At 47.7% G+C, this 14,190-nt stretch overlaps 2 protein-coding genes across 2 annotated transcripts; both read right to left on the bottom strand.

Annotated features, from left to right (window-relative positions):
* Positions 1–1,305: 1,305 nt before the first annotated feature.
* LOC100759246 (H-2 class I histocompatibility antigen, Q10 alpha chain) lies at positions 1,306–4,923 on the bottom strand. The gene is made up of 6 exons (XM_027388624.2): positions 4,798–4,923; positions 4,344–4,613; positions 3,824–4,099; positions 3,067–3,342; positions 2,875–2,982; positions 1,306–2,043 (listed from the first exon to the last, which is right to left on the bottom strand). The coding sequence occupies exons 1-6, from the start codon at positions 4,868–4,870 to the stop codon at positions 2,039–2,041; spliced, it is 1,008 nt and encodes a 335-aa protein (XP_027244425.1). The 5' UTR covers positions 4,871–4,923; the 3' UTR covers positions 1,306–2,038.
* Positions 4,924–11,102: 6,179 nt separating this feature from the next.
* Positions 11,103–13,285, bottom strand: LOC100773242 (patr class I histocompatibility antigen, A-2 alpha chain). The gene is made up of 5 exons (XM_035450576.1): positions 13,127–13,285; positions 12,633–12,902; positions 12,177–12,452; positions 11,333–11,608; positions 11,103–11,206 (listed from the first exon to the last, which is right to left on the bottom strand). Exons 1-5 carry the CDS (start codon positions 13,197–13,199, stop codon positions 11,103–11,105), a joined length of 999 nt encoding a protein of 332 aa, XP_035306467.1. The 5' UTR covers positions 13,200–13,285.
* Between the last annotated feature and the right edge of the window lie 905 nt (positions 13,286–14,190).

The following is a 14,190-nucleotide window of genomic DNA, read 5'->3' as shown; positions in this document are numbered from 1 at the left end:
AATAAAAATTTTTAAGTGGTGCTAAAATTACCAGAATGTGACACAGAAATTGAAATGAGCATGTGCTATTGGAAAAGTGGCTTTAACAGACTTGCTTGATGTAGGATTTGTAAAAACAAAAACAGTATCCATGGCATGCAATATTGTGAAAGCTCAACAGTACGAGATGCCTGTGTTGTTCAGTGATTGGCCAGTGTGCTAACCCCCCCTTTTTAGTAGCCTTAACACTGGAGCCTCAGAGTATGTGCTGTGGCAAGTGCAGCATGAGGCCCTCACACCAAGCTCATGCATGGCCTGGGCTGTCCCAGTAGGTACTCGGATTTCCCCTTCCCTTTGTCCCCCAGCCCTCCTGCACCCTGCAACAACACACCTACACTGTTTAGAAAATTGTTAATGGTCATATTTTCCAACCAAGGAAGAATCTAAATTAGAGTGTAATTCTTGAGTCTGCATATGAGCCAGTGTTAGGATTGCTTGGGCTAAGGGGCAGAGAGAGGAGTAGCCCAGTAGACAGAAGAATAGCAGTAGGAACTCATGTCAGAATGAGCAGCTGTCAGAGCTGTCTTGGCCACCTCTGGAATCCAGTTCCTTAGTAAGGGCTGTAGAAAGAACCATTCACTGGAAAGGTCTGGAGACTGTGTACAGGGCCTACACAGGCCTTGTGAGGCAATGCCTGACAAAACAACTGCTGCTCTTCAAGAAAAAGGGACATCTAGGGGAATGGGACAAGACTTACACATAGGAATAAGAAACTTAAATTGGGGACTGAAGGCTGAAATGAGGCCTGATGCTAGGCTGTCCTGCCACACACAGTCTTTACTGTGTATGGTCCTGCACACAGGATAAGGCCAGGGCCAGAGCTGGGTCCCTGAGAACAGAGGTTCAGGTGGGACAAGGATGAGAGAAGCAAAGATGACCCAGATGAAGTCTCCAGTGGGCTGAGCACCAGCTGGGCAACAGCCCCACAGCCCCATCCATGCTTGGATACTCAGTCTTCTCTTCCCACCCAAAACAGACCCATACAGCAGAGGTAGATTCTGGAATGTTCTCAGGTTTTATTTCTTCTCCCAAGTTTGAAGCACTTGCTGTATACTAAACTATGGTTAGCTAGTGGCAAGCTCCATGCTCTGATACTCAGACAGGCTTTATTTATTTGTACAAGCAAAATATCACCACATACCCCCTTTTTTGTCTAAAAATAAAAAAGATTATAACTAATATAAGAAAAACTATATAATAAGTACAATGAGTATGTACAATATATACAGGCAATTAACAATGTCTAGTCCATTAGCATTTGACAAATTCAGAGAAAGTACTCCATTATTTATTCTTAATGAGTCCAAAGTCTTATTCCTAATTTACTTTCTATGCTAGTTTGCTTTATCACATTATCTTTTAATGTCTCTCAAACCTATTACACTTAACACATCTTCAGTGAGTTTCTCTATTGAGTTTGTTAAACAAGGAAAACTATAGCTATACTAGGGAATAATATTAACCACTTAAACAGGAATTGCAAGCAAGTGACTTCCAAAAAAAAATGTGAGAAATGACAGAAACAGCTAGCTGCCTGTCCATTGGCCAATAAGACCAATGTAAAGTAGGTGGAGTCATGGAGACGCCATGTAGCTGCCCAGGAAGAACCAGGCATCGCTGGTAAGCCAAGACCACGTGGAGATAGACAGATTAATAGAAATGGGTTAATAAGAGAGAGCTAGTCAATAAGCCCGAGCCACAGGCCAAACAGTTAATATAAGCCTCTGTGTGTTTATTTGGGACTAAACGGCTGTGGGACTGGGCAGGACAAACTTCCATCTACACTAAACCAGCCAACCCTGGGGTAAGAATTCCAAATAGATTCATATCTAGGTGCTGTTCTCAATAGACAGAGAACCCTAATCCTAGTTTGCCTGAACAGACTCACATTTGCCAACTGCTCACACAGATGGACATAGTCAGATGCTAATTGCAGAAAAAGAAGTCAGGAGCTCTTCATGATATAGTGCGTTCACCGTCCTATGGCTCAGTTCCACAGTCACACTGCAGAGAAAAAAATCATGAAAATGCAGGTCACCGAGCCCTGGTACTGAACAGCCCACTGCATATTTGTCTACCAGCATTCCAAACCCAGAAACCTACAACATAGTCCTGCCCGCTGCCACTCCCGTCTCTGACTTCAGGTTCTCCCGTGCCTTAGAAGTTAGAAGCCTTAAATGCCCACAGGAGATGGGGGGTTGGAATTAAGGGTCCTGTCTATACTGCCACCAGGGTCTCAGGGCTAGACCTTCCAAACTTACAGGTGGCCTGAACATAGCTGCCACTTCTGCCTGTAGGAAACAAAACTTGTGAGGGGTCATGGAGGCAGTGGGGCTATGACAGCCTAAAAGAACCAGCAAATCCCAGGACACGGGGAAGTATCTTGAACTTGATGCAGATCACAGGGCTAGATAAAGCAACAGGAAGGGATTTGTGCAAGAGGACTGACTGCCCTCTTGGAGGTCAGTGTCTCTAGAGGGATCTCTCTGACCTGTAGGTGCTGAGAGCCAGGTCCTCAGGGCCACAGTCACCTTGGTAATAGACAACTTCTTATTTTTACATGGTTTACACAGCACATAGAACTGGGAAAGTGAGTTGCCTTTAGTAAAGCTGTACAAACTTCTAATGGGCTTTTAATTCCCTTAGGAACACAGACCACAGATGGCTCCGTGGGTAGAGGTGCTTGCTGTGCAAGCCTGTTGACCTGGTGTGATCTCCAGGATCCACACAAACCTCCAGAGAACTCTACAAAGTTGTTTGACCTGTACATGCATACAGTGGCACGCATGAACATACGAACATGCTTGTTCACAATAAAGACCCCAATCTTCTCACCATTCCTCCTTGGTAACTTTCTCCACACCACAGCAGTGACCGCAGCTCCAAGGAGAACCAGCCCAGCAGCGACTCCCACAATGAGGTCTATGTGCTGAGGAGGTGGGGCTGGGGAATGAAAGGAAAAGTGAGGAGCTCTATTCAGGGTCTCCAGGGGCCTCCTGTTTTCCTTGACAGCCTACCCCTCCTTACCCCATCTCAGGGTGAGGGGCTCAGGCAGCCCCTCATGCTGCACATGGCATGTGTATCTCTGCTCCTCCCCAGAAGGTACCACCACAGCCGCCCACTTCTGGAAGGTTCCGTCCCCTGCAGGCCTGGTGTCCACAAGTTCCATGTCCTGGGTCTGTTCCTTCCTATCTCTCTGCCAGGTCAGGGTGATGTCAGCAGGGTAGAAGCCCAGGGCCCAGCACTTCAGGGTGATGTCACCTTCAGGTCTGGGATGATGGGTCAAGTGTGTCTTTGGGGGATCTGTGAATTCGGAGGTTCAGCGACTGCATTACCTTCACTGATGGACAGGACGCTTGAGGTGGGAAAGGAGGCACAAAACCCAGGCTCCTAGGATACTCTCTACCTTGGAAAATTCTAGAACCAGTTGGAGCCAGCCCAGAGTAAGAGGCCCCAAGTCTCTGAAAGGGAAATTGGGTGGGTTCTGACGTGGGTGTAGGCCGGGTGACTCAGAAAAGCTTGACCAACCTTCCAAATACACTGGAGTGGGGTTAGAAAACAGAGTGAGTGTCCAACTAATGTCCCAGGCTGCTGGAGGGTGGTTAGTTCCTCCAGGAACTGACTTCTCCCACCCCGAGCAGCAAGACGGGGATTCTTTAATTGTCCAGAGAGAACCCAGGAAGATTCACACAGGCTAGACCAGAAGGGAGGGAGGTGTCTTTGCAGGAAACCCAAAGGCAAGGAAGTCTACACAGGGATCCAGGTGTTCGCGGGCCCTCAATACCTGCACGTTGCAGTATCTCTTTCCCCTTCTCCAGATGACTGCGGAGCCACTCCATGCATGTAACTTTCAGGTAGGCCCTGTGGTGCTCCGCCTCATTCGTTGCCTCGTACTTGCGCTGGGTAATCAGAGCCACCTTGTTGGCAGCAGTCCAGGAACGGAGGTCCTCGTTTAGAGAGATGTGGTCGGCGCCATCATACGCCGTCCTGTAGTACCCGCCGAGGAAGCGCCCATCACTGCCCATATAGCAGCCACGCATGGACTGGATGGTGTGGTACCCTGGAAGGCAAAAGCCATCAGCCCCAGAGGCCTGGCCCCTCCAGCTGCTCTTAGCCCCGCCCCGTGGGGGGATGGAGGACAACAAGTGGTTGGGAGTCTTCCATCCGAAACTGGTGGATTTCTGTATCTCTGTGGGGTCTAGGAGATGCGTACGGCAGTAGCCTTGGGTCATGAGCCTGGTGGACTATTTAGGGGGCCATCCAAGACCCACAGGGCTAGGTGACCCGCCCAGGGTTCCACTCACCTGCTTCGCTCTGGTTGTAGTAGCGCAGCAGGGTCCTCAGATTATCACGGAAAATCTGCGCGTTTGCTTTGGCGATCCGAGTCTGCCGCTCCCAGTACTCCGGCCGCTTCTCCTCCATCCACCGCGCCCGCGGCTCCTCTCTGGGGGTGACCGCGTCGCTGTCGAACCACACAAAGCGCGTGTCGTCCACGAACCCGAAGGCGACGAACCGCGGTTCCCCGTGTCCCGGCTGGGTCATGGCAGTGCCGAAATAACGCAGCGAGTGCGAGCCTGGAGGAAGCAAGAAGCTGACGGCGGCCCCACCTCCCTCCCAGCATCCGGAGCTGGTGCGCGGGCCGGGAGGGAAGCAGCGCGCGGGGCTCCGGACGCGGGTAGGGAAGGGGCGGGAGGGTCGAGCTGAGCGATGCGGGGACGCTGCTTCCCCGGTCCATTTCCCTCCGGACCCGGCTCTCACCCGCGGGCGTCTGGGTCGGGGCCAGGGCGGCCGCCAGCAGCAGGAGCAGCGTGCGCGGCGTCATCGCCCCCATCTCAGATCTGGGGGACGTTTGAGCAGAAACCGGACACCCAATGGGAGTGGGAGTTATCCTCGCGTCATAAGTATCTAGGCAGAAGAATCTGACCCAGTTTGGGACACCAGGAAGTGAACTGTGTAGGCGAGAGGAAATTTCCCGGGCTGGGCTTCTTTTTCAGCCACCTGCCGTCCCGACCAGGGACAAGAGGTTTCCTTAAGCTGTCTCTCGGGCTCCAGTTCAAGAGTTGTCTAGGTCAGCTGTTCTCAGACTTGTTCTCAGACTTTCCGGACTCAGGATCTCCGTGTGCTCTTAGGATTTAGTGAGTTGGCTCAGAGGTTAAGAGCACTGGCTATTCTTCCAGAGTTCAATTCCCAGCCCCCACATGGGGGCTTACAGCCGTTTATCTCTCTCTATAATGAGACATGCCCTCTTCTGGGTGCAGACTGAATACTGTATGCATAATAAATAAATAAATAAATCTTTAAAAAAACCCTAAAACCTTATAAAATGTTTGCAATTTATTTAGAATATTAACAAATCCATTATGTTGACAAAATAATTTCCCAGATGAACAGCCTGCAGTGTGGGTCTTTTTGCCCTTCACAAGTTTGCAAGTCTTTTTCTTAATCTGTTTCAGTAAAGGCTGATGGATTTTCATATATACTTTTGGCGTTTAACCTGTCTTTCCTGTTGAGGATGAAACAAACAGCTTGCCTTACCCACATATGTAGGCGGAATATTTTAATGCTCTTATCTGATAATTGTGGATACTCATGTTTGTTACCATAGCAAAATAAAAATGTACTAATATTTATTTAGACAGGGTTCTTGAATTCTACCTTGGACTTGGAGTGAAGAGGGAGTGTTGATTCTGTTTCTGGCTGTGTGGCCAGCTCCGTGTGCAAAACTGTATATGACCTCAAATCAAGTGATTGTCAATCATGTACACGTATGTGCATATACCCCCCCTTAATGTTTACAGTTACTATAATTCTCTATAGTTTACAGTAAGGCACAGGTGAGACATCAGCCTGAGGAGTGGTTCTCGAGAGACACCAGCATTTGAGATTTACATGATACTAAACTAAGAGCCATTTTTCATTCCTTCTATCAGTGTTTGTTCCATGGAAGAGAAATTACATTTATCTCCCAATATTACAGCTCACAATTTAACATATATCCAATATATATTGATAGATAATACATGTTACATATAATATATATCTGGAGATGTGGCCCAGTAGCAGAGTGTTTAGAGTGTTTTTCTGATATGCACAAGACCCTGAACTTGAACCACAATATTAGGCTGCTGGGGGGGAAGTGCCATCGTCATTCCTGCTTAGCTGTGGGCCTGCATGCTGCACCACTGGCATACATGGTAAGATGTGCAACACAAGATAGGTAGATAATAGAGCATTTCCTCTGGATTTGACAAATTCAGATGAACTGGACATGGTGAATGCAATTTTCACTTGATAATCGTTCTTATTGTATGTAGTGTTATTGTGTGAGAGTCAAAATCTTTCCTTTTTATTTAGACAAAAAGATAGAAATGTTGTGGGATATTTGATTGTACTGTGACATCCTGAGACTGTGCCAATAAAGTTAACCTTGAATCAGGGGGCGGAGTCAGCAACTAGTTGATAAGAATTAGTCATAAATACTACAGAGGACCTAGGAAATGGATCGAAAGGCACAGGAAGGAATAGGGAGGGACTTGTGGGTTTCTTGTCAGCCCTTTTTTGGTTTGGAAAATATGGAGAGAAGGTTAGGTGGTGGCTCCTCCACCACTTCTTTGATTTCTCAAGTTTTCACCCCAATAAAACTCCTGTTTTTATTGGCAATAAAACAACTAAGGTAATATAACATGGCTCAGTTGTTAAAAGCACTTGCTACTCCTGCAGAAGCCCCGAGTTTGATTCCCAACAACCACGTGAAGATTTGATGCTCTCTTCTGACCTTTTGGGAGCACCAGACACTCATACAATATGCAGACATACATGCAGGCAAAACACTCATATACATTAAATACATCTTTAAAAATGAAGAAAAAGGAGTAAACCTGCCCTGGCAGCCTGGAAATCAGTATGGCAGTTTCTCAGGAAAATGGGAATCAGTCTACCTCATGATCCAGCAATTCCACTCTTGGGCATATACCCAAAGAATGCACATTCATACAACAAGGACATATGTTTAACTATGTTCATAGCAGCGTTGTTTGTAATAGCCAGAACTTGGAAGCAACCTAGACGCCCTTCAACTAAAGAATGGATGGAGAAAATGTGGTACATTTACACAATGGAGTATTACTTGGGGGGCGTGGACAATGAAATCTTGAAATTTGCAGGCAAATGGATAGAACTGGAAGAAACTATCCTCAGTGAGGTAACCCAATCACAGAAAGACAAGCATTTATGTGCTCACTCATATATGGATATTAGACTTACAGCAAAGGATCACCACCCTACAGTACATACCACCAGAGAAACTAGGAAACAAGGAGGTCCCTAGGAGAAAAATATATGGTCCCTGAAGAAGGGGAAAGGAACAAGAACTCCTGAGCAAATTGGGAGCACGAAGTGGGGGAAGAGAGGGCAAGGTCGGAAACAGAGAAGGGGATAGAGGAGGGGAGAGGAGAACAAGAGAGAGCAGGAAGGCTGAGACAGGGGAGGGGTGGAGGAGAGCAGGAAAAGAGATATCTTAATAGAGGGAGCCAGTATAGGTTTAAAGAGAAATCTGGCACTAGGAAAATGTTCAGAGATCCACAAGGATGACCCCAACTAAGAATCAAGGCAGTAGTGGAGAGGCTGCCTTTGATGCCTTCCTCTATAATGAGATTGATGACTACCTTGGTTGCCATCCTAGTAGCTAATTGAAGCTAATTGAAGCAGAAGCAGGCACCCACAGATAATCACTGAGCCATACTCCTGGAATCCAGTTGTAGAGAGGGAGGAGGGATGAGCAAAGGAGGCAAGACCATGCTGGGGAAACCCACAGAACCAGCTGACCTGACCTAGTGAGAGCACAAAGACCCCAGTCGTAAAGCTGGGGAACCAGCATTGGACTGAACCAAGCCCTCTGAATGTAGGTGCCAGCTTGGAGGCCTGGGCAGTCTATGGGACCTCTAACAGTGGAACCAGTATTTATCCCTAGTGCACAATTAGACTTCGGGAGCCCATTCCCTATGGAAGGATACTATTTCAGCCCAGATACATGGAGGAGGGCCTAGACCCTCCCCCAAATGATGTGACAGACTGTGATGATCCCCCGTGGAAGGACTCACCGTCCTTGGAGAGTGGGTGGGGTGGGTTGTGGGGTTTGGTAGGGGGAATGGGAGGATGCGAGGGAGAGGGAATGGGGGGATTGATATGTAAAGTGATTGTTTCTAAATAAAAAATAAATTAAAAAATTAAAAGAATTTTGACACTGGAGTATGTCATGCATAGAATCAACTTTTTTGAATTTTTCATTTTATGTGTATGGGTGTTTTGTCTGCATGCATGTTTTTGCACCACATGTGTTCAGTGCTTGAAGGGGCCTGGAGAGGTTGTTGAATCTCCTGGGGCTTGGGTTACAGGCGGTTGTGAGCCACTATGTGGGTGCTGGGAACTGAACCCATCCTCAAGAAGAGCAGTCAGTGTCCTTAACCACTGAGACATCCCTCCAGCTCAAGAGTCGTCAACTCTTACCATACTTTGAGTCCAGAATGTTCTGATTAATGAGTTCTCTCCTCTGAATCTCACTCCAGAATCAGTTCACTTCAATTTGATCTCAAGAAGGTCTCTTGAGGCAAAAGGAGTGACATAGGGTTCCAGTGGCTGTCTTCCTGGAAATCAGTGTGTTGTTCCATCTGACCCAAGAATGGCAGATGGATGTCTCCAAGGGGATCACTAGCACCTGAGTGGTCCTTAAACACTAGGTGGGTCTTGAAGCTGTATAGAAGCATCAGCAGTTAAGAGCACTAGTTTTTGTTCCAGTTTGGTCCTGAGTTTGGTCCCTAATATCTCCATGACAGTTCACAGCTGTCTGTAACCCCAGTTCCAGGGGACCTGAAGCCTTCTGTCATCCATGGGCACTAGGCGTGCAAATGGTGCACAGACATGCATAGGTGCAGACAAAACGCCTGTAAAATAAAATAAACCATCATGTGGGGCTTTGGCTAGTGAAAGTGAAGTAGCATAGGTAACATGCAAAGCAAGAGAGTAACATGGAAGAGCTCAGCGGCAGTCAAGGAAACCAGCCAACAATGCTTCAGGGAGTCCTTTGTGGCCACCAGGAATGATGGCAGTAGAGGTTTGATGTAGGGTAGAGTCGGCTTGCTGCGTGTGTAGCAGACAAGGAGCTCTGTTCAGAGACCTCTACTCAAGTGAAGATGAAATTCTTGACTTGAAAAAAAAAAAAAAAAGAATTGGATCTCTGTGAGTTCAAGACCAGCCTGGTCTACAAGAGCTAGTTCCAGGACAGGCTCCACAGCTACACAGGGAAACCCTGTCTTAAAACAAACCAAAACAGAAAAAAAAAAAAGAATTTAAGAACATCAGTATGAAGCAAAGTTCAAGTTTATCAGGAGGGGGCATTAACAGATTTAAAAACAAGGTTGAATATAAAGAGAAGCATCTAGAAAAGGGCAGAGAAGATCTGAAGATGGATTTCCACTTCTCAAGACAGAGGTACTATTTTAGTCGTCTTGCTTTGATTGGGTTTACCCACTAAGGAAACTATGGGAATAATTTACCAAACAAAATTACCAAAATACCCCCATCCTTATTTTCAAGAAGGAAGAATAAATTTATAGGTCATTGGAAACTAAGTTCAGTGTCTGAGAGAGGTCTCCCAGGCCTGTCTGTCCTGGATCAGGAGAGGCGACTGGGGAAGACACACATGTCAATGTGGAGAGGAGTCATACTCAGATCTGAGCTGAATTCACTTCCTTATGTCAGCGTTGACAGGAGACAGACACTTGGACACAGGTGGATGCCAATTTCGGAAAGAAAAGTCAGGAGCTTTTGAAGTCACACAAGGTGGGTGACTTCTATCTCACACGATAGAAGGAAAAAATTAAGAACAAATTCTGGGTGAAGAAAGAAAGAAAAAAGAGATTATCACTGCTCAGCAATGTGTTCTCTGAACACTTCCTATCCTTCTGGGAGAGACACATCAGATCCCTGGGTACTGTCCCTGCCTAAAGCAGTACAGAGTAAGTCCTCGTAAGAGCCCACAGCAATAGGGCCAAAAGAGAAATGGGTGAGCTCCTCCATGGGTATCTGTCTATTCTTTTGCAAGGGTCTCTAGAACCACCTTAATTACCAGCAGTCAAATTAGAGCTGCCTCTTTCCCACCCGTGGAAAGAACCAACCAGTGAGAGACCTTGGAAGTCACAATACGAGTGGGAGGAAACTCCTAGTTCATCTCCAGGGAAGCTTCTAGAACTGTGACTGCAGCTTTGTGGAAGGAGGAGGAAACATGATGGAAGATTGTACATAGCTGGCTTCCTGTAGGTTTGTTCTCAGTAGGGACCTTTTTTTGTGACATCTGTTGTGGTGATATCTTGCTTGTACAAATAAAGCCTGTCTGAAGGTCCGAGAATGGAGCTTGACACTAGCTAACCATAGAGGTCTGTACAGACAGACAGGAAGTGAGGTAGCTGGGTGGAAACAGGATTTGGGCTCCATTTGTAGACAGAAGTTTCTGTCCCTCTTGGGACCTGCAGCTGTTTAGTCCCAAATAAACACACAGAGGCTTATATTAATTATAAAATGTTTGTCCTATGGCTCAGGCTTCTTATTGGCTAGCTCTTTCTTAATAATTAACCCATTTCTATTAATCTCTGCATGTTCTTGGCTTACCAGTGATGTCTGGGACTCTTCCTTCCTCGGCAGCTACTTGGCATCTCCCTTGCAACTCACTCTCTGCATTCCTCTTCCCAGAATTCTCCTAGTATGGTAGCCCCGCCTATACTTCTTGCCTGGCTATATCCTGCCTGTCCATTGGCCGAGACAATTTTATTCATCAACCAATAAGAGAAACATAAATTCACAGCATGCAGAAGGACATCCCCCATCAGTCTGTCTGTGGGGAATCAGAATCAAGTCTCCATCAAGAGTGGGATGGGTCTACCCATTGCTTTACAATAGAGTTAGTGTCATCACGCAGGCCCCAGCACCTGTGTGTGGGGCAGGGTATATTTATAGCTTGGGCTTGCAATCCCTTGGGAGACAAGAACTCAGATCCTGCCCTTGTTTTACCTTTATTTCTTCTGTATCAGAAAAATCGCCACAGTTCCCATAACCAAAGCTCCAAGAAGCAGTCCAATAAGAATCACCATGAGGGAGATGGTTGGCAGAGGAGGCTCTGATGAGGCAGAGGACAGAAGAGTGAGGGCTCTGACTCTTGCTCTCAACCCTGATTCAGTCCCTGTTCTTCTAAAGGGCTCACACATTCCCTGGCAACAGACTCTTGCTCAAACACACTCCTTACCCCATCTTAGAATGCGGGGCTCAGGTAACCCTTCATGGTTCACATGGCATGTGTATCTCAGCTCCTCTCCAGAAGGGACCACCACAGCTGCCCACTTCTGGAAGGTTCCATCTCCTGCAGGCCTGGTGTCTCCCAGCTCTATGTCCTGGGTCTGGTTGTTCCCATCCCTCTGCCAGCTCAGGGTGATCTCAGCAGGGTAGAAGTTCAGGGCCCAGCACCTCAGGGTGACATTCCCTCCAGGTCTCACTTGATGGGTTACATACGTTTGAGGAGGGTCTGAGGGGAACAATTGGAAAATTCAGGCATTTTGCCTTCCTCCTGGGGACTGAGCAGAGCTCATGTGACCATCCCTGGAAAGGATGGTAGAGGTGAATAAGGGAGGGGAGCAGAATTCACACAGCAGCCTAAACTCAGGAATGGGACTCCTTGGGAAATTTCAGAATGACCACAAGGCTGGCACTCAGCAGGAGACTCTGAGAGCTCCCTCTAGGTAAACAGACTTCTGGGTCTGTCTGGGCAGGGTCTGAGAGACTCAGGGACCTTGGAGTCAGACATTCAGAGTCATCGTTCATGGACAGTGAACAGGCCTGAGAGAGGCCATGGTTCACAAACCAGTTCCCAGGAAGGGAACTGCTGCTTAATTGACACACTGGACTATCCTGGGAGAAGGGTGAACCCTCTGGAGAGTTTCTCTCTCACATTGAGTCAGGAAACTTCACAGCAGTCTGTCCCCCTTGATGCAAGACAGTGTAAGTATTCCAGCTGCTCCCTGCTGAGGAGGAGGAAGCCTTAGGAGACAGCAGTTCTACTCTCAGAAGAAGGAGTCGGCAAGCGTCTCTCTTACCAGAGCGCAGCAATGTCTCCTTCCCCAGGTCCAGGCATCTACGAAGCATTTCCACACATTTCCCCTGCAGGTAAGTCCTCCAGTGCTCTGCCTTATGGTGTGTCTCCCAGGTTTGCTTTATGAGTTGAGCTGCCTTGCCCTCTGCAGTCCAAGAGCTGAGGTCCTCATTCAGGGTGATGTAATCGTGGCCATAATAGGTGAACCGATAGTGACCGCGGAGGAAGCTCCCATTATTTTCCACATTGCAGCCGAGCACCTTCTGTAGGGTGGGATAGCCTGCCCCATCCCAATCCAGCTATCAGTCCCTGCTGCTTCTCTCCCTCCCGGATTTTGTCCCAAACTAACCCTCTAACTGGGTCATGGTCTGTGGTTTAACCTCGGGCCTGGGGACCTGGAGTGGAGCGAATTGGGCAGGACCCTGAGGGCATGGAGGGGTTGTGATCTGGGACCACTCACCGCCCTTGCTGTGTTTGTAGTAGTTCATCAGGACCTCAAGAAACTTTCGATCACCCTGTGACTTGTACAGGGCTTCCTGTGTTTCTTCCTTCCAATACTCAGGCGGCTCCTGCTTCATCCAAGGAGCCCGAGGTTCCATCTTGGCAGTCGCCGCGTTGCTATCGAATCCCATGACCTGTGTGGCGTCCACATAGCAGACATGGATGAACCTGGGCTCCCAGGTGTCCGGCCCGTAAGTCACGGTGTCGAAAGACTGCAGCCAGTGTGAGCCTGGGGATGAAGCACATCCAGACCCTGACCCTTCTGCCTGGATCCAGGGCAGGTTGGTGGGCTGGGAAGGAAGTGGAGCAGGGGTGGTAAAGGGAGAGGGCAGGGCCACCAGCTGGGAGGACAGGAAGGGTCTGGGTAGGCGATGGTAGAGATGCAGAGATGAGGATTCCTAGGTCTGCGCACTGCTCCTAAAAAGGCCATTTCTCTCCAGGTTCTGCACCTACCTGCGCAGTTCTGGGTCAGGGCCAAGGCCACCACCTCCAGCAGCAGGAGGGCGCAGGGGCAAGATGTCCTCATCCTCCGAGATGAGTGGTGTCTTTGTCAGGACTCTATAACTCTGATGTGGAGGAGGCTGACTGGCTTCGCTAAGAATTCCCAAAGGTGGTGACGTAGACCTGGTGGGTTGGGTCATGGAGAGATGAACTCTTGGAAAAGAAATACCTGGGCCCTGCTTCCCCACTTTGGACCCAGTTGTGTGGCCTGGTATCCTGGGATCAGTGTCTGAACACAGTTGCTTTACAACCCCTCCCCCGATCTCTGTCCCCTTGGCCTTGGTCACAACATCCTCGAGTCCAACCCAGAGCCCAGAAAGTCATTAATTCTCAAACATTTTGGTATCAAAATCTCTACATGCACTTAGACATCGTGTAGACTTCAATGGCTATTGAGCTCCTGTGGATTATATCAGTCCATATTTTTTACCACGATAGGAAATGGAGGTTTTGAGACTTTTGATTCAGTGTGAATATTAACAACTGGTCTCATGTAAGCAGCAGAAAAAGCGAAAGAGCTATTTTCCAAAATGAAATGATGCTGTGAAAAGAACTTTTTGGATATTTAACATTTCTGGGAGCCCTTATCATCATCTTTCCCACTGCAGATTGCCTGGATTTTGTCTTCTTTTAGACAGTTTTGTTTTTAATTTGAATTGCAGAAAGAAATGCAGTTTCACAGGCATATTTTAGGAGAAACAATTTTAAGATTTGGTTTTATTTGCATATATTTTTGTGTGTCTCCATATGCATGCAAGGAGTGTGAACTCATTAGACCTAGAAAAGGAAGTGGGAAACCCTGGAGCTGGAGTGGGAAACCCTGGAGCTGGAGTTACAGGAACCTGTGAACTGCCAGACTCGAGTTCCGGGAAATCAACTCAGGCCCTCTGCAAGGGCAGCAGCAAGGGCTCTTCACACCGGAGACATCCCCTTCAGGCCCAGCAAAAAATATTTTCATTAACATCTTTAAACAACTGTAGTTTTCTTTTAAGACGGGGTCTCAGTATGTTGCCTTG

Source organism: Cricetulus griseus (genome assembly GCF_003668045.3).
Source record: "Cricetulus griseus strain 17A/GY chromosome 1 unlocalized genomic scaffold, alternate assembly CriGri-PICRH-1.0 chr1_0, whole genome shotgun sequence".
NCBI classification, from domain to species: Eukaryota; Metazoa; Chordata; class Mammalia; order Rodentia; family Cricetidae; genus Cricetulus; species Cricetulus griseus.
This window is presented reverse-complemented; position numbering and strand designations above follow the sequence as displayed.

What these genes read in the sequence shown, in the direction of transcription:
- LOC100759246 (XM_027388624.2), bottom strand. Translation starts at nt 4,870, where the DNA reads ATGGGGGCGATGACGCCGCGCACGCTGCTCCTGCTGCTGGCGGCCGCC. An exon ending in CTACAACCAGAGCGAAGCAG is followed by an intron (nt 4,100 to 4,343) that starts GTGAGTGGAACC and finishes TTTGCCTTCCAG; the next exon opens with GGTACCACACCATCCAGTCC. An exon ending in GCCCCTCACCCTGAGATGGG is followed by an intron (nt 2,983 to 3,066) that starts GTAAGGAGGGGT and finishes TTCATTCCCCAG; the next exon opens with CCCCACCTCCTCAGCACATA.
- LOC100773242 (XM_035450576.1), bottom strand. Translation starts at nt 13,199, where the DNA reads ATGAGGACATCTTGCCCCTGCGCCCTCCTGCTGCTGGAGGTGGTGGCC. An exon ending in CCTGACCCAGAACTGCGCAG is followed by an intron (nt 12,903 to 13,126) that starts GTAGGTGCAGAA and finishes CTTCATCCCCAG; the next exon opens with GCTCACACTGGCTGCAGTCT. An exon ending in CTACAAACACAGCAAGGGCG is followed by an intron (nt 12,453 to 12,632) that starts GTGAGTGGTCCC and finishes GGGATGGGGCAG; the next exon opens with GCTATCCCACCCTACAGAAG.